The 20,719-nt window shown below is 43.7% G+C and overlaps 1 protein-coding gene across 1 annotated transcript in view; it reads right to left on the minus strand.

Moving 5' to 3' along the window:
- Positions 1–20,089, minus strand: part of LOC121555154 (adenylate cyclase type 5-like) — a 202,064-nt gene extending 181,975 nt beyond the window's left edge. The window contains exon 1 of the mRNA XM_041868962.2: positions 19,106–20,089. Coding sequence (XP_041724896.1) covers positions 19,106–20,056 — 951 coding nt within the window. The 5' untranslated portion in view covers positions 20,057–20,089. The remainder of the gene's footprint in view (positions 1–19,105) is intronic.
- Positions 20,090–20,719: the final 630 nt, after the last annotated feature.

The raw sequence follows: 20,719 nt of genomic DNA on the forward strand, positions 1-20,719 counted from the left end.
GACGTAAATGTAATGATCAGTCTATAATTTTAATGGTATGTTTATTTGAACAGTGAGAGACAGAACAAAAAAATCCAGAAAAACGCATGTCAAAAATGTTATAAATTGATTTGCATTTTAATGAGGGAAATAAGTACAGTGAAGGAAGAAAGTATTTGATCCCCTGCTGATTTTGTACGTTTGCCCACTGACAAAGACATGATCAGTCTAACATTTTAATGGTAGGTTTATTTGAACAGTGAGAGACAGAATAACAACAACAAAATCCAGAAAAACGCTTGTCAAAAATGTTATAAATTGATTTGCATTTTAATGAGGGAAATAAGTATTTGACCTCTCTGCAAAACATGACTTAGTACTTGGTGGCAAAACCCTTGTTGGCAATCACAGAGGTCAGACGTTTCTTGTAGTTGGCCACCAGGTTTGCACACATCTCAGGAGGGAATTTGTTCCACTCCTCTTTGCAGATTTTCTCCAAGTCATTAAGGTTTTGAGGCTGACGTTTGGCAACTTGAACCTTCAGCTCCCTCCACAGATTTTCTATGGGATTAAGGTCTGGAGACTGACTAGGCCACTCAAGGACCTTAATGTGCTTCTTCTTGAGCCACTCCTTTGTTGCCTTGGCCGTGTGTTTTGGGTCATTGTCATGCTGGAATACCCATCCACAACCCATTTTCAATGCCCTGGCTGAGGGAAGGAGGTTCTCACCCAAGATTTGACGGTACATGGCCCTGTCCATCGTCCCTTTGATGCAGTGAAGTTGTCCTGTCCCCTTAGCAGAAAAACACCCCCAAAGCATAATGTTTCCACCTCCATGTTTGACGGTGGGGATGGTGTTCTTGGGGTCATAGGCAGCATTCCTCCTCCTCCAAACATGGCAAGTTGAGTTGATGCCAAAGAGCTCAATTTTGGTCTCATCTGACCACAACACTTTCATCCAGTTCTCCTCTGAATCATTCAGATGTTCATTGGCAAACTTCAGACAGGCCTGTATATGTGCTTTCTTGAGCAGGGGGACCTTGCGGGCGCTGCAGGATTTCAGTCTTTCACGGCGTAGTGTGTTACCAATTGTTTTCTTGGTGACTATGGTCCTAGCTGCCTTGAGATCATTGACAAGATCCTCCCGTGTAGTTCTGGGCTGATTCCTCATTGTTCTCATGATCATTGCAACTCCAACTTGCATGGAACCCCAGGCCGAGGGAGATTGACAGTTATTTTGTGTTTCTTCCATTTGTGAATAATCGCACCAACTGTTGTCACCTTCTCACCAAGCTGCTTGGCGATGGTCTTGTAGCCCATTCCAGCCGTGTGTAGGTCTACAATCTTGTCCCTGACATCCTTGGAGAGCTCTTTGGTCTTGGCCATGGTGGAGAGTTTGGAATCTGATTGATTGATTGCTTCTGTGGACAGGTGTCTTTTATAAAGGTAACAAACTGAGATTAGGAGCACTCCCTTTAAGAGTGTGCTCCTAATCTCAGCTCGCTACCTGTATAAAAGACACCTGGGAGCCAGAAATCTTGCTGATTGAGAGAGGGTCAAATACTTATTTCCCTCATTAAAATGCAAATCAATTCATAACATTTTTGACATGCGTTATTTTTTTTTTTGTTTGTTATTCTGTCTCTCACTGTTCAAATAAACCTACCATTAAAATGATAGACTGATCATTTCTTTGTCAGTGGGCAAACGTACAAAATCAGCAGGGGATCAAATACTTTTTTCCCTCACTGTACCTAAAATGCTGATAGCACTGCATGGTAAAATAAGCCAACTGGCCTTTACCAAAGCCAGAAAAGTTTAATTAAGTGGTGCAGCCAAAAGGTAATACAGAAATCCACACAAAAGGCTCATAAGAGTGGAACATTTCCAACAGGTTCAGAATTTAATGGTCCAGCAGCCCGTGTCTGCTCTAAATTACAGCCAATTACAAATATGGAGAAAGTCTTTTTTTTTCATTAGGAATTTTCATAAAAGAGCAAGTCAACAATCGTGAAGAAACCAAGACTCCACTGTCCAATACAAGCTACAATTAGGTATCTGTAAAATGTAATAATTTCATATGAGTTAAGAATAATACAATGCTACACTGTGATAATTTTTATGGAAAATGTCCTTTGCTAAATGTTTTACCTAGTCAGACACGAAATGTATGTGGCAAGGACTCCAGACAATCACGGATTATAAAGGGAAAACCAGCCACATCGCGGACACCAATGCCTTGCTCCCAGACAAGCTAAACACCTTCTTCGCCCGCTTAGAGGAAAACATAGTGCTGCCGTCGTGGGCCACCGCTGCTCACAAGGACTGTGAGCTCTCGTTCTCCGTGGCCGGCGTGAGTAAGACATTTAAGCGTGTTAACCCTTGAAAAGCTGTCGGCCCAGACGGCATCCCTAGCCGCGTCTTCAGAGCATGTGCAGACCAGCTGGCTGGAATATTTACGGACATATTCAATCTCTCCCTATCGCAGACTGTTGTCCCCACTTGCTTCAAGATTTCCACCATTGTTCCTGTACACAAAAAAGTGAAGGTAACTTAAACAAATGACTATCGCCCCATAGCACTCACTTCTGTCATCATGAAGTGCTTTGAGAGGCTAGTTAAGTATCATATCACCTCCAGTTTACCTGACTCTCTAGACCCACTACAATTTGCATACCACCCTAACAGATCCACGGATGACGAAATCGCCATAGATTGCGTCATCATGCTGTTCATCGACTACAGCTCAGTCTTCAACACCGTAGTGCCCACCAAGCTCATCACTAAGCTTGGGCCCTGGGTCTGAATCCCGCCCTGTTCAACTGGGTCCTGGACTTCCTGACGGGCTGACCCCAGGTGGTGAAGATAGGCAACAACACCTCCGCTACGCTGATCCTCAACACGGGTGCCCCACAAGGGTACAGGCTCAGCCCTCTTCTGTACTCCCTACAGGGAGGAGGGCTCCCACCTCCTCCCTGTAGGCTGTCTCCAGTCCAATCATCAAGTTTGCAGACGACACAAGAGTGGTAGGCCTGATTACCAACAATTAAGAGACAGCCTACAGGGAGGAGGTGGGAGCCCTGGCAGAGTGGTGCCAGGAAAATAACCTCACCCTCAACACCAACAAAACAATGGAGATAATCATGGACTTCGGGAGATAGTAGAAGGAGCACGCCCCATCCACATCGACGGGGCCACATTGGAGATGGTGAAAAGCTTCAAGTTCCTTGGCGTGCACATCACTGACAACCTGAAATGGTCCATCCACACAGACAGTATGTTGAAGAAGGTGTAACAGCGCCTCTGAATCTTCAGGAGGCTGAAGAAATTAGGCTTGGCCCCGAAAACCCTCACAAACTTCTACAGATGCACCATCGAGAGCATCCTGTCTCGCTGTATCACCGCCAGGTACGGCAACTGCACCGTCCAGAGGGTGGTGCGGTCAGCCTAAAGAATCACTGGGGGCACACTGCCTGCCATCCAGGACATAATCAGCACCCGGTGTCACAGGAAGGACAAGAAGATCATCAAGAACCTCTGCCACCCAAGCCACGGCCTGTTTACCCCGCTACCATCTAGAAGGCAGAGACAGTACAGGTGCATCAAAGCAGGGACCGAGAGACTGAAAAACAGCTTATATCTCCAGGTCATCAGACTGTTAAATAGTCACCACTAGCCAGCCTCCGCCTAGTACCCTGCCCTGAACTTTAGTCACTGATACTAGCCGGCTACCACACGGTACTCAACCCTGCACCTTAGTGACTGCTGCCCTATGTACTGTACATAGTCATTGAACACTGGTCACTTTAATAATGTTTACATACTGTTTTACCCACTTCATATGTACATACTGTATTCTAGTCAAGGCTCATCCTATATAACTGCTCAGGAATGGCAGCAGGCAGGTGTGAGTGCATCTGCACGCACAGTGAGGCAAAGACTTTTGGAGGATGGCTTGGTGTCAAGAAGGGCAGCAAGGAAGCCACTTCTATCCAGGAAAAACATCAGGGACAGACTGATATTCTGCAAAAGGTACAGGGATTGGACTGCTGAGGACTGGGGTAAAGTTATTTTCTCTGATGAATCCCCTTTCCGATTGTTTGGGGCATCCGGAAACACCTTGTCCGGAGAAGACAAGGTGAGCGCTACCATCAGTCCTGTGTCATGCCAACAGTAAACCATCCTGAGACCATTCATGTGTGGGGTTGCTTCTCAGCCAAGGGAGTGGGCTCACTCACAATTTTGCCTAAGAACACAGCCATGAATAAAGTATGGTACCAACACATCCTACAAGAGCAACTTCTCCCAACCATCCAAGAACAGTTTGATGATGAACAATGCCTTTTCCAGCATGATGGAGCACCTTGCCATAAGGCAAAAGTGATAACTAAGTGGCTTGGGGAACAAAACATAGGCATTTTGGGTCCATGGCCAGGAAACTCCCCAGACCTTAATCCCATTGAGAACTTGTGGTCAATCCTCAAGAGGCGGGTGGACAAACAAAACCCCACAAATTCGGACAAACTCCAAGCATTGATTATGCAAGAATGGGCTGCCATCAGTCAGGATGTGGCCCAGAAGTTAATTGACAGCATGCCAGGGCGGATTGCAGAGGTCTTGAAAAAGAAGGGTCAACACTGCAAATATTGACTCTTTGCATAAACGTAATGTAACTGTCAATAAAAGCCTTTGACACTTATGGAATGCTTGTAATTATACTTCAGTATACCATAGTAACATCTGACAAAAATTTCTGAAAACACTGAAGCAGCAAACTTTGTGAAGACCAATACTCTTGTCATTCTCAAAACTTTTGACCACGACTGTACATAAAGTTGCTGCTACCGTCTCTTATGACCGAAAAGAGCTTCTGGACATCAGAACAGCGATTACTCACATCGAACTGGACGAAGATTTTTTCTTTAATGAGTCCGACGCAAAGGATATACTGCTCTCCGGAGACCAGGCCCAAATCCCCATAATTTGCGTGAAGAAAAGGCGGAGATACAGAGGGAGAAGGTCGGGGTGCCTTGTTAGGATTTGTAGGCGAGTGAGTAAATCGTCATTACCATCGGTTCTATTGGCCAACGTGCAATCACTGGAAAACAAACTCGATGATCTACGGTCGAGACTATCCTACCAACGGGACATTAAAAACTGTAATAACTTATGTTTCACAGATTCGTAGCTGAACGACGACACGGATAATATAGAGCTGGCTGGGTTTTCCGTGCATCGGCAGGACAGAGCAGCTACGTCTGGTAGAACGACGGGCGGGGGTGTGTGTCTATTTGTCAATAACAGCTAGTGCACGATGTCTAATTTTAAAGAAGTCTCGAGGTATTGCTCGCCTGAGGTAGAGTACCTCATGATAAGCTGTAGACCACACTATCTACCAAGAGAGTTCTCATCTATATTATTCGTAGCCATCTATTTACCACCACAAACCAATGCTGGCACTAAGACCGCACTCAATGAACTGTATAAGGCCATAAGCAAACAAGAAAATGCTCATCCAGAAGCGGCGCTCCTAGTGGCCAGGGATTTTAATGCAGGCAAACTTAAATCCGTTTTACCTCTTTTCTACCAGCATGTCACATGTGCAACCAGAGGGAAAAAAACCTCTAGACCACCTTTACTCCTCACACAGAGACGCATACAAAGCTCTCCCTCGCCCTCCTTTTGGCAAATCTGACCATAATTCTATCCTCCTGATTCCTGCTTACAAGCAAAAACTAAAGCAGAAAGTACCAGTGACTCGCTCAATACGGAAGTGGTCAGATGACGCGGATGCTACGCTACAGGACTGTTTTGCTAGCACAGACTGAAATATGTTCTGTGATTCATCCAATGGCATTGAGGAGTATACCACCTCAGTCACCGGCTTCATCAATAAGTGCATTGACGACGTCGTCCCCACAGTGACCGTGCGTACATATCCCAACCAGAAGCCATGGATTACAGGCAACATACGCACCGAGCTAAAGGCTAGAGCTGCTGCTTTCAAGGATCGGGACACTAATCCGGACGCTTATAAGAAATATCGGGACACTAATCTGGACGCTTATAAGAAATCCCGCTATGCCCTCAGAAGAAACATCAAACAGGCAAAGCGTCAATACAGGACTAAGATTTTATCCTACTACATCGGCTCTGACGCTCGTCGGATGTGGCAGGGCTTGCAAACTATTACGGACTACAAAGGGAAACCCAGCCGCGAGCTGCCCAGTGACGCGAGCCTACCAGACCAGATAAATGCCTTTTATGCTCGCTTCGAGGCAAGCAACACTGAAGCATGCATGAGAGCACCAGCTGTTCCGGATGACTGTGTGATCACGCTCTCCGTAGCAGATGTGAGCAAGACCTTTAAACAGGTCAACATTCACAAGGCCGTGGGGCCAGACAGATTACCAGGACGTGTACTCAGAGCATGCGCGGACCAACAGGCAAGTGTCTTCACTGACATTTTCAACCTCTCCCTGACCGAGTCTGTAATACCTACATGTTTCAAGCAGACCCCCATAGCCCCTGTGCCCAAGAAAGCGAAGGCAACCTGCTTAAATGACTACCGCCCCGTAGCACTCACGTTGGTAGCCATGAAGTGCTTTGAAAGGCTGGTCATGGCTCACATCAACACCATCATCCTGGAAACCCTAGACCCACTCCAATTCACACACTGTCCCAATTGATCCACAGATGGCGCAATCTCAATCGCACTCCACGCTTCCCATTCCCACCAGGACAAAAGGAACACCTATGTGAGAATGCTGTTCATTGACTACAGCTCAGTGTTCAACACCATAGTGCCCACAACGCTCAGCACTAAGCTAAGGACCCTGGGACTAAACACCTCCCTCTGCAACTGGATCCTGGACTTCCTGACAGGCCATCTGCAACGCTGATCCTCAACACCGGGGCCCCTCAGAGGTGCGTGCTTAGTCCCCTCCTGTATTCCCTGTTCACCCACGACTGCGTGGCCAAGCACGACTCCAACACCATCATTAAGTTTGCTGACGACACAACATTGGTAGGCCTGATCACCGACAATGATGAGACAGCCTATAAGGAGGAGGTCAGAGACCTGGCAGTGTGAGCAAGACAAAGGAGCTGATCGTGGGCTACAGGAAAAAGAGGGCCGAACAGGCCCCCATTAACATTGACGGGGCTGTAGGGGAGCGTGTCGAGAGTTTCAAGTTCCTTGGTGTCCACATCACCAACAAACTATTATGGTCCAAACACACCAAGACAGTCGTGAAGAGGGCACGACAACACCTTTTCCCCCTCATGGGTCCCCAGATGCTCAAAAATTCTACAGCTGCACCATCGAGAGCATCCTGACCGGTTGCATCACCGCCTGGTATGGCAACTGCTCAGCATTACTATTTTCTACATTGTAGAATAATAGTGAATACATTAAAACTATTAAATAACACATATGGAATCATGTAGTAACCAAAAAAGTGTTAAACAAATTAAAATATATTTTATATTTGAGATTCTTCAAATAGCCACCCTTTGCCTTGATGACAGCTTTGCACACACTTGGCATTCTCTCAACCAGCTTCACCTGGAATGCTTTTCCAACAGTCTTGAAGGAGTTCCCACATATGCTTAGCACTTGTTGGCTGCTTTTCCTTCACTCTGCCGTCCGACTCATCGCAAACCATCTCTATTGCGTTGAGGTCGGGGGATTATGGAGGCCAGGTCATCTGATGCAGCACTCCATCGCTCTCCTTCTTGGCAAAATAGCCCTTACACAGCCTGGAGGTGTGTTGGGTCATTGTCCTGTTGAAAAACAAATGCTAGTCCCACTAAGCGCAAACCAGATGGGATGGCGTATCGCTGCAGAATGCTGTGGTAGCCATGCTGGTTAAGTGTGCCTTGAATTCTAAATAAATCACAGACAGTGTCACCAGAAAAGTACCCCCACAACATAACACCTCCTCCTCCATGCTTTACGGTGGGAACTACACATGCAGAGATCATCCGTTCACCCACACCGCGTCTCACAAAGACAGGTTGGAACCAAAAATCTCCAATTAGGACTCCAGACCAAAGGACACATTTCCACTGGTCTAATGTCCATTGCTCGTGTTTCTTGGCCCAAGCAGGTCTCTTCTTATTATTGGTGTCCTTTAGTAGTGGTTTCTTTGCAGCAATTCGACCATGAAGGCCTGATTCACACAGTCCCCTCTGAACAGTTGATGTTGTGATGTGTCTGTGACTTGAACTCTATGAAGCATTTATTTGGGCTGCAATTTCTGAGGCTGGTAACTCTAATTAACTTATCCTCTGCAGCAGAGGTAACTCTGGGTCTTCCATTCCTGTGGTGGTCCTCATCATAGTGCTTGACTGCACTTGAAGAAACGTTCAAAGTTCTTGAAATTTTCCGGATTGACTGACCTTCATGTCTTAAAGTAATGATGGACTGTCGTTTCTCTTTGCTTATTTGAGCTGTTCTTGCCATAATATGGACTTGGTCTTTTACCAAATAGGGCTATCTTCTGTATACCCCCTACCTTGTCACAACACAACTGATTGGCTCAAATGCATTAAGAAGGAAAGAAATTCCACAAATTAACTTTTAAGAAGGCACACCTGTTAATTGAAATGCATTCCAGGTGACTACCTCATGAAGTCGGTTGAGAGAATGCCAAGCGTGTGCAAAGCTGTCATCAAGGCAAATTGTGCATATTTGAAGAATATATTTTGATTTAACACTTTTTTGGTTATGACATGATTCCATATGTGTTATTTAATAGTTTTGATGTCTTCACTATTATTCTTCAATGTAAAAAATAGTAAAAATAAAGAAAAACCCTTGAATGAGTAGGTGTGTCCAAACCTTTGACTGGTAGAGTATATATATGACTTTCTTTCCAAAATGCTATATATCCACTTTCAGAAATGTTGGTAAATTAGCTTTTATTGTATAAAGAACTTATGAAAGAGATTGTTGTGTGTTTTCACTATCTAATCATGGTTGTTCAATGACAGACATTAATTTGCAGTGGCGTGTATTAATGGATGCCAAGGGAAGCCAGGCACCACTTCCTTCTGTTTCCCTGATGTTACTACGACAGTCAAGCTGTTTTTACCATCCCTGTAACTGTCGCTTCTACGGAGAGATAATTTTCTAAACTAAAACTCATAAAGAACTACCTAAGAAGCATTAGGCTCTCGGTCTGATATGCGCTTTTGAACACCTGAGTAAGCTCCACTCATTGCACTGGCGCCGTCGTAGCCTTGATTACGGCATTTGTTCACCGATATCTCCTTATACTTTCAATCAGTTAAATGTTTTATTTTTCAAGGCCTGAGGCACTTTTTCAGTCACATTCCTGAAGCCTAAGAAACAAACACTTAGCTTCCTAGTACATATGGAAATTAAAAAGGTTTAGGAATTACTTTTTGGATGGTTACTGTCAAAATTATTTATTACATTTTAGAAAATAGGCATCGATGACAGGCGCATGGGCCCCCAGAGTCCGTGGGCTACCCTACCTGGTGGGGGCTGCGGGGGTGTCCGGTACGCCAGTGAAGGTACCCATAAGAAATCATTTATGGTGAAAAAACATGGATATAGCATTTTGGAAATAAATTCTTCATATACAGTATTTATTTATTTTTTAGTCGGGGACCCGCGGTCCCCCAGTTGAGTATGGGGGCCATAGAGGATAAAAATCACGCCAGGCTTTGACACGGGTTGACATCAATGTGTTTAAAAAGGGGGGTTGGGCTGAAATAGCCAACCTAAGCCATTTCCACATAGACAAGGGATGGGGCACAGGCCATGGACAGGGGACCACTCATAGACATAGAATCCCTATAGAATTCCATAGAATAGGAAGGGATTCCATTTCTATGGCACTAGGCACTCTCCTGATTAACAACAGAGCAACCGAGAGGTTGATGAGGAGGAGGATTGCGTGGAAGAGGAGAGAGTGACACGAAGTGACTCGGGTGAGAAAGGAAAGCAGTGAGGTGGATGCAATAAGAAGGGACTGGTGGGGGAGGGAAGAAGGGAGGGAGGGAGGGAGGGAGGAATAGTGATGAGCGATGAACCGAAATGTCGGTTATTTCTCATTTTTTAAACAACTAATTGACCAATGTGGTTCAATTATTTTAATTCCATTTCTTCCTTTTTTTCTGTGAGCTCAATTCCCACTTTGCACATTTTCTCTAGAGATAAATCAGATCAAGCCCGATCAAGCCCGTCAAGAGTTATTTTAATTTGTTTTGTACACTAGAGGGCACTATATGTTGGGGTCATGGGTCACTGGTCACATGAATATAGGTAGCACAGGTGACCAGGAAGGGTTAGCGCAGATGAGAGGATAGGGCATATACAGTGGGGGGAAAAAGTATTTAGTCAGCCACCAATTGTGCAAGTTCTCCCACTTAAAAAGATGAGAGAGGCCTGTAATTTTCATCATAGGTACACGTCAACTATGACAGACAAATTGAGGGAAAAAAATCCAGAAAATCACATTGTAGGATTTTTAATGAATTTATTTGCAAATTATGGTGGAAAATAAGTATTTGGTCACCTACAAACAAGCAAGATTTCTGGCTCTCACAGACCTGTAACTTCTTCTTTAAGAGGCTCCTCTGTCCTCCACTCGTTACCTGTATTAATGGCACCTGTTTGAACTTGTTATCAGTATAAAAGACACCTGTCCACAACCTCAAACAGTCACACTCCAAACTCCACTATGGCCAAGACCAAAGAGCTGTCAAAGGACACCAGAAACAAAATTGTAGACCTGCACCAGGCTGGGAAGACTGAATCTGCAATAGGTAAGCAGCTTGGTTTGAAGAAATCAACTGTGGGAGCAATTATTAGGAAATGGAAGACATACAAGACCACTGATAATCTCCCTCGATCTGGGGCTCCACGCAAGATCTCACCCCGTGGGGTCAAAATGATCACAGAATCCCAGAACCACACGGGGGGACCTAGTGAATGACCTGCAGAGAGCTGGGACCAAAGTAACAAAGCCTACCATCAGTAACACACTACGCCGCCAGGGACTCAAATCCTGCAGTGCCAGACGTGTCCCCCTGCTTAAGCCAGTACATGTCCAGGCCCGTCTGAAGTTTGCTAGAGTGCATTTGGATGATCCAGAAGAGGATTGGGAGAATGTCATATGGTCAGATGAAACCAAAATAGAACTTTTTGGTAAAAACTCAACTCGTCGTGTTTGGAGGACAAAGAATGCTGAGTTGCATCCAAAGAACACCATACCTACTGTGAAGCATGGGGGTGGAAACATCATGCTTTGGGGCTGTTTTTCTGCAAAGGGACCAGGACGACTGATCCGTGTAAAGGAAAGAATGAATGGGGCCATGTATCGTGAGATTTTGAGTGAAAACCTCCTTCCATCAGCAAGGACATTGAAGATGAAACGTGGCTGGGTCTTTCAGCATGACAATGATCCCAAACACACCGCCCGGGCAACGAAGGAGTGGCTTCGTAAGAAGCATTTCAAGGTCCTGGAGTGGCCTAGCCAGTCTCCAGATCTCAACCCCATAGAAAATCTTTGGAGGGAGTTGAAAGTCTGTGTTGCCCAGTGACAGCCCCAAAACATCACTGCTCTAGAGGAGATCTGCATGGAGGAATGGGCCAAAATACCAGCAACTTTGTGTGAAAACCTTGTGAAGACTTACAGAAAACATTTGACTTGTGTCAATGCCAACAAAGGGTATATAACAAAGTATTGAGAAACTTTTGTTATTGACCAAATACTTATTTTCCACCATAATCTGCAAATAAATTCATAAAAAATCCTACAATGTGATTTACTGGATTTTTTTTCCTCATTTTGTCTGTCATAGTTGACGTGTACCTATGATGAAAATTACAGGCCTCTCTCATCTTTTTAAGTGGGAGAACTTGCACAATTGGTGGCTGACTAAATACTTTTTTTCCCCACTGTAGTTCTTACCTTATCAAAGATGCAACTTATAGAATCCATCTCTCTGCACCTTTTGTATAGAAATATGTGCATTGGAACTATTTATATTTTATATTCGCAATAAATGGGAACTTCCCCCGAAAAGAGTAACGTTTGGAAAGCTGATTGTTGTTGATGTGTTATGGACAGCTCTCTCCTGTGCCAGTGGCTTTTCATAGGCAATCGCCACTACACGTGGTAATTAACTACAATTACCATAATCCATTGCGCGATCGAGAGGGATAGAGAGCAGTAGCTTTGCGTGCTATCTCTACCTGAAAATACATGACCTAAGTGATTGATAGTTGGTATTCAGCAGTCATAAAAATATGCCTTATTTACTTTGAAGAACTAAAATTATGATTTTGTCAGACAGAATAGGCAGACAGAATAGGCAGCAGCTCTATAGAGATGAGACGATGACTTGGAATTAAATAATAAAGTAATCAAATAAAACAAATGTAATATACACAACTGAAATATTTTATTAAAGCATAATATGGCTAATACCGTAAGTGAAAAGCAGTAACGGGCAGTCACTACCATCATGGGACTTTTATTGATTGTTTTATTCTGTGTTGTTACAGCATTCAACCCACATAATGCATTGTGCATTTAATGTTTAAATAAATAATCGAACCGAAAAGCACTAATCACTCAGCACTAGGAGGGTGGGAAGGGATGTGATGGAGGGAGGAGAGGAGGGACTGGCTGGGGAGGGAAGGAGGGAGGGATGGGATGGAGGGAGGAGAGGTGCTGCTCAGCTGCTATGATTATCAAAAAAAGGTCTCCCTGTCCAACGGTTTCTCAAAGCAGCTTTCTGTCGCCATTATCCTCTCTCTTGTATTTATGAATTGTTTTCTATCTAGCAGGTGTGGACTGGGCCATGGCCGAAAATCAACAGTGCCTCCCTCTGTAATGATTAGGCTTAATTATGTCCATGTTGTTCACAGTGAAACGTCAATAAAGGGGGTAAATAAAGAGATAAATAACATGTATAACTGAGGACAACATTTGGAATGAGATACAGCCTCTGCTTTGTGTCTTTGGACGTAGGGAATTCTGAAGAGTAGAGGAATAGAAATACCCCATAATGTACACACAATACCCCATAATGACAAAGCAAAAACAGGTTTTTAGAAATTGTTGCAAATGTATTAAAAATAAAAAACAGAAATACCTTATTTACATAAGTATTCAGACCCTTTGCTATGAGACGCGAAATTGCGCTCAGGTGCATCCTGTTTCCATTGATCATCCTTGAGATGTTTCTACAACTTGATTGGAGTCCACCTGTGTTAAATTAAATTGATTGGACATGATTTGGAAAGGCACACACCTGTCTATATAAGGTCTCACAGTTGACAGTGCACTTCTGAGCAAAAAAAAACAAGCCATGAGGTGGAAGGAATTGTCCGTAGAGCTCCGAGACAGAAGTGTGTCGAGGCACAGATCTGGGAAAGGGTACCAAAACATTTCTGCAGCATTGAAGGTCCCCAAGAACACAGTGGCCTCCATCATTCTTAAATAAAATAAGTTTGGAACCACCAAGACTCTTCCTAGAGCTGGCCGCCCGGCCAAACTGAGCAATCAGGGGAGAAAGGCCTTGGTCAGGGAGGTGACCAAGAACCTGATGGTCACTGACAGAGCTCCAGAGTTCCTCTGTGGAGATGGTAGAACCTTCCAGAAGGACATCCATCCCTGCAGCACTCCACCAATCAGACCTTTATGGCCAGACGGAAGCCACTTCTCAGTAAAATGCACATGACAGCCTGCTTGGCGTTTGCTAAAAGGCACCTAAAGACTCTCAGACCATGAGAAATAAGATTCTCTGGTCTGATGAAACCAAGATTGAACTCTTTGGCCTGAATGCAAAGCGTCACGTCTGGAGGAAACCTGGCACCATCCCTATGGTGAAGCATGGTGGTGGCAGCATCATGCTGTGTGGATGTTTTCAGCGGCAGGGACTGGGAGACTAGTCAGGATCAAGGTAACGGTGAAAGGAGCAAAGTACAGAGAGATCCTTGATGAAAACCTGCTCCAGAGCGCTCAGGACCTCAGACTGGGGTGAAGGTTCACCTTCCAACAGGACAACGACCCTAAGCACACAGCCAAGACAACGCAGGAGTGGCTTCAGGACAAGTCTCTGAATGTCCTTGAGTGGCCCAGCCAGAGCCCGATCGAACATCTCTGGAAAGACCTAAAAATAGCTGTTCAGCGACGCTCACCATCCAACCTGACAGAGCTTGAGAGGATCTTGAGAGGATCTGCTGTAGCCGGCCGCAACCGGGAGACCAATGGGGCGGCGCACAATTGGCCCAGCGTCGTCCAGGGTAGGGGAGGGAATGGCCGGCAGGGAGGTAGCTCAGTTGGTAGAGCATGGCGTTTGCAACGCCAGGGTTGTGGGTTCGATTCCCACGGGGGGCCAGTATGAAAATAAAAAAAGAATAATGTATGCACTAACTGTAAGTCGCTCTGGATAAGAGCGTCTGCTAAATGACGTAAATGTAATGTAAATGGAAGAATGGAAGAAACTCCACAAATACAATTGTGCCAAGCTTGTAGCGTCATACCCAAGAAGATAGTATACATTGAGTGTACAGAACATTAAGAACACCTGTGACCAGATTCACAAAACACTTCTTACGCAAAAACTTAAGAAGCTTCTTAAGGAAAATAATAAGTTCATAAGATAATTCGTAAGTGCAATTCCTCAACAATATCTTAAGATTTAATGATTTTCTTACGAACTTCTCAAATGTCTTCTTACGAATCTTCTTAAGATGTTTGTTGCTAGACAACCAATTTAGCTAGCTATCTAGCTAGCAATTGCAATCATGTTAGCTTATTTCCTACAGAGATTACTGTTCTAAAACATGTTCTTGGGTTTAAAATAATCAATACTGAAACTTTCAGATGAAGTTTGTGAGTGAATTAAACATGCTCAATTGCTTTCATGAGCTTATTCTCTCTCTTTAAGACAACGGTTTAGCTATCTTGAATTAAGAATAAATCCCAAAATTGTATTTTCAAGAATCTAATTCCTTCTTAACTTTTTGCTTAAGGAGAAAATAAGAAAAAGCGCAAGAACATTTCCACTAACCTTTCTGAGGAATAGCAACTTTGCTTAACTTTCTTCATAAGTCTATAGTTAAGGAAAAAATTGCAGTTAAGAAGAAATGTATTCTTAAGAAGGTTTTGTGAATCTGGGCCCTGCTCTTTCCATGACATAGACTGACCAGGTGAATCCAGGTGAAAGCTATGATTCCTTATTGATGTCACTTGTTAAATCCACTTCAATCAGTGTAGATGAAGGGGAGGAGACATGTAAAAAAAAATATGATTTTTAAGCCTTGAGACAGATTGTGTATGTGTGCCATGTGAATGGGCGATACAAATGATTTAAGTTCCTTTGAACGGTCTATGGTAGTAGGTGCCAGGTGCACCGGTTTGAGTGTGTCAACAGATCCTATGTTGTGATTCAGAGTCTCAGTCCCCGGACCACTTTCAGCGAGGGCTCGTTCTAGAGTGCACATACTCCAGTCCTCAGGAGGTGGGTAAATGCTTACATGGGGGTTGAATCTCAAAGGCAAATTAATAACAGGTCTGTCGGTGGGAGATGCACGTTACGGCGCAGGGGAATTCAATTACAGTGGCCGTAAACCTGGTTACAGCTGGAGGTGATAGTAAAATGCAACACTATTTTGGGGTTTATATGGTCCCACCCCCATTTTGTGTTAAAACTACTCTGGTCATGGTGTTGATATTTTGGAGTTAAAACTATATATTTGTCATTTTTAATGAACTACCTTGGCATTTTACACTTTCCTGTGTTGTTTTGAATTAACAATCAACTACAGCAGAGTACACTTCTCTTTCAGTTTACTTCCTTTAAATTATAAGGGTGTAAAGCCTTATCTGAATATTTCTTAACGTGTCACATTATGGTGGTTTGCAATGTGATATCCAATCTCTGTTGGAAGCCAACCAGATTATTTTTTTACGTCACTCACAACTTGCATCCGAATACCCATACTAGCGTACTAAATAGAATGTGAAAAAATTAATGTTTTATAGTATTTGAAATTTAAAAAATAGTACTCAGAATGTGTCATCTAATGTGCAATTGCGTTGACTCCCGCCATTCGTTCATTTTGGTACAGCGCGTCAATTTATCTGATTAGCACTGGCACCACGTCTTTCTCCATCCACATTGACTTAAAGCGAAGGGAGCAGAGGAGAAGAGGAGTGAGCTGGCTAACTGCCACACAGCCCTGGCTGGTTCATTCTGTGTTGTGTGTCACCTGGCTAGACATCCCCCCTCTGAAGGCCCCTCTCCAGCCAGGCGAGGCAGAGGCAGGGACAGTGGCACTGTCTGCCAGAGATAAGCCAGGTGATATGGAGGGCACTGCAGGTGTAAACTCCCTAGGGCTTGGAAGGAGCAGGGCAGTCTCCTCCTTCCTTAAAAGATAGAAATTCCTGTCAAACCAGGAATTAACCCTTCATAGATGGATAGAGGAGAAAGTCAATGCTATATTGAAGCATGTCGACCTATTGTCGATGTAGCCATTTTATCGAGGTGAAAAGGCTAAGCGTCACAGTCATGGTATACTGTCTCAAATCCACACAGCTAAATGCTGTTTCAGCCAATCAGCATCCAGTATCCAAACTACCCGGTTTATAAATATTGTTATTGTATTGTCAACTTTGAGACAGTTCAAGTTTCCTCACACTGGTTTAAGGAAGGAGCTGGTCATCCCTGCAGGCATCGGGAGTGCAGTGCACATACACACAATACAATGCCACAATCTCAAGCCGAGAAGTTATTTTGTGCCTTGGGGTAATTCATGGGAACACTCCTGATACAAGCATCATCTGGGCAGCTCACATAAACATACAGCTCAACAGTGGAGACCTGCTGGGACCTATATAAACAGGGGGAGATCTGATATAGTAAAAACAACAGGATCGTGAGGAAAGAGAAACAAATACAGCAGCCTGTTCCCACACTCCGCTCAAAAATAGTATATTTTCACAGAAAATAACTATTAGATACAGGGTCACATGTCTGTATCACAAACAGTGAAACTCTCTGACTAATATAATCAAAAGTTTACAAATAAGACAAAATAAAGGGGATTAGACTGATCCAGAATGCTGTGTTGGAACACAACACACAACTGATCCATTCTAGCCTATGGGAAAGATGCGGTATTGTGTGGAGTCTTGCTTTTAAAGTTTTAGTTCTTTTCTTTCTCACTTGTTCAATGATTAATTTTACGAGCCCTTAAACTTCAATGGTGGACTGATGCACTGTTTCCACTTTTCATTCCCCAGGTTTGTAAAACAGCAGTTCTTTGGAAGAGCACATTGTTAGGGCAGATGTTTGTATGTAGTAGAGGGTCTGGTTAACACAGTGAACGAGGTAACAAGCCAGAAAATGAGAGAGAGAGAGAGAGAGAGAGAGAGAGAGAGAGAGAGAGAGAGAGAGAGAGAGAGAGAGAGAGAGAGAGAGAGAGAGAGAGAGAGAGAGAGAGAGAGAATACAGCTGAGTGAAAGAGGGCACAGCAGCACATGCAATAGGTCACCAGGCCACTGTATTTGAGGTTTGGTAGAGCACCATGAAGTCATCCTTTTTCTTTTGACATTCTTTTGATACCTTTTTTTCTGTAGCTGTGTGTATAATATTGGGTCTTTAAAATCAATCCCATGCTACACTCCTGAATAGAAATACAAGAAGAGGCTTTAGTTTAATATCCTTTTACTTCTACTGAGATGAACTAAGACCAAGGACTGCAGGTCCAAAGGTATTTACCAGTGTGATTCCCACATGGCATCCTATTCCCTAATGCACTACTTTTACCCAGAGCCCTATTTGCCCTGGTTAAATGTAGTGCACTATATAGGGAATAGTGCCATTTGGGATGCAACCTTAGTCTCCTGAATAGTTTTTGGGATACTATATACAGAGGACATTTACATGATCTGCCTCAGAGAGGGGCTCTCAAACACAAGCTCCTTCTGACATAGTTATGGACATTCTGAACTTGATTCTACTCTTTGAAGAAAATGACGAAAAAAATGTGTCTTACCTCTTACAAACATCCCAAGTAATTTAAGTGGCCGAGCCAAACATTATGTTGCGCATTTCAGCATTTCCCCTCCCTCTGACACAATGGGATAGATGGTTTATTTTAAAGCAATTCACATTTACAATAGGACAGACGCAATGATTGCATCTATCATCAAAATGCCAAATTATCAATAAGAAGCCGAATAATAAGAGGTGAATGAGAGATGACATGCATGGAGTTTTACAAATCAAGAGCACTGAGCTCCGATGGTCAAAGTTTTGAAAACGAATAAAATAGAGCCCTGGGCCTCAACATTTTATTAGGACATAATATAACACAATAAAACCAAAACAGCCTATAACTGTTGTTTCTGTATAGGCCTATCCTTTGCAAAATCTCAATAACAAAATAACCCCATGTTTCCAACCCAATTCTTCTCAAGCCTACAAACCCTAAACAGTAAACACTGTGACTTCAGGAGGATGATCATCTGTGGCACCACGATCATCTCCATTCTGCCTCATAATTCTTCAACTTCTTCTTGAACTGTTATTTGACCTAAATTCTTAAAACTTCCGTTTTACCCAGTGCGCTCTGATTGGCTTCTTGTAAGTGTTTTTTCGCTTTCTAATATTAAATGGATGCTTTTGCTAATGGCCTTCTCCATGAGAACAACTAGGGAACTGAGCAATGGTCAATTGAGACCGTTTCCGTAGCAACAAGCATCAGCAGCATCTCAAGACAAACTCAGCATCTTTATTAGTCACTGTCTATTAACCGGTGAAAAGCGTTGAATGTGGGAAACATTAGAAATGCAATAATGAGAGACATTGCATTCCTGTATTTCCTAACGAGTAGTCGGTAAATTATGAGAATTTGAATTATTTGCAATAAAAATAGGCCTTTGACTCAGCAATGTTGCTCCAACCAGGCTTAATAACATTGCCACTTGATGGAAGGTACCCCCCAAAATCCATCTTTAAACTCAATTTATTTGGTAGACTAATCCATGCGTAAAGTTACTTTCACAGTTATCAATTTATTCATGCGTAATAAATGCGTAGCCTAATAACAACTTTATAAAACAGGACCTACCTGCTTCCATACAAAGGCATCCTTTTCGTTTACCTTCCAAGACACGACCACATGGATGGCAGACAGTGTAACTCCAGTGATAACGGCAGCCCGCATCCGAACCGGGAGCAGTGTGTAGATGACATGGATAAAGAACACGGTCCACCAAATTCCCTCAGAGGCACTTTGCGGATGTACGAGGAGGACCCCGATCACTTGTAATACCAGCACGACTAGAATGACCACATAGCAGACTATCCACATGTGGTCCTGATGAAACCCGTTCCGATTGCATACCACCATCAAGATGAGGATAAGTAAGATGGCCAAGGAAAAGACCACAGCGTAAGTTATCCGACATCCTCCCCCCGCGCAATGGAATGTCAGCATGACCGCGCACAGGAGCACCAACACCGCCATGAGCATTGTCAAACTGCTCTGGTTGAGCCGGAAAAAGTAACGCTGGTACAGCCTCTCCAACTTCTCCGATTGAAATTTCTTGGATCTGAAAATCTGCATAACGCTGCTGCAGCACGCGACCATGGAAAAGTGAACTTCAGGCATGAGTTCCTCCTCCTCGGGTTTGGTGCCCTTCACTCTACGGTCCTCCAAGCCCAACTCCACCGACTTGGGTCTCACTTCCCTCGCTCCATCTGCCTGCTTAGGGGACAATCGGTTGTTGTTTCGGCTCTCCTCTCCAGTCCCATGCTCTTGCCACGCAGATCTAGACCTAAAACTGACCCTGCTAACCGTTGTCGTGGCTCGTCCTGGTCCGGGCTGTCGGTCGGGATCATCATCTCCTTCCTTCCATCTGCTGTTCGACCTGGCGAGCTTTATGCTCGGAGATCTAGCTGAGTATGGGCATCCGTTGGCAATAGACTCAGACTCGCCCCAAGCTGATCTGAGTTCAGTCCCTCCCCTCAGCCCAGGCGCACCGACTCCTGGCGGGCTAACACTGTTAGATCGGGACATTATATTTCTCAGATAAAAAATAATAGAAAAAGCAACACACAGGACCACACACGTGCCTGCTTATAGTTTCTTATAAAAGCCAACTTGACCCTAACCTTTTTAAGAATTAGGCTGTTACAATGTTTTCTTCAGTGGCAGGTCTATGAAACGCCTGGGAAAACCGTAACAAGTTAATTCTAGAGGTAAGGTAACAATCAGAGGATGTTAAAGTCAATTAAATGTGTCCAGTTAAAAGTCCATTATGGTAGAGCAAATGTGTGTCCAGGATACTTTATAAAATGTGATGCATAGGCCTATTCATGACTGGGGATAACTTTGGCGGCAGATGGTAAAATGTTCTGGAAATCACTTCAAATCAATGAAATAGGAAGAAAAGTCACCTGGGAGATATACGCTAACAACAAACTCCACTCTGGTGGATAATATATTTCCAGGAGGAGTTCGTTTTAATTAATTATAATCCAAACATGAAGCTCTGTATGCAGAAATGTTGCCAAATGTTGTTATATAGGCCATGGGAAAAAAACATTACACAACTCCAATAGTTGGTCATACCAACATCTATTACGTTGCGAATATGTTGCACAAACACTTTCTTTAGCCTTGAAGTAAAAATAATGAAAATAAAAAATGTGATGTTGTGGGGGACAATCCCATATTGAC

The sequence above is a fragment of the Coregonus clupeaformis genome, chromosome 40 (genome assembly GCF_020615455.1).
Source record: "Coregonus clupeaformis isolate EN_2021a chromosome 40, ASM2061545v1, whole genome shotgun sequence".
Lineage (NCBI taxonomy): Eukaryota > Metazoa > Chordata > Actinopteri > Salmoniformes > Salmonidae > Coregonus > Coregonus clupeaformis.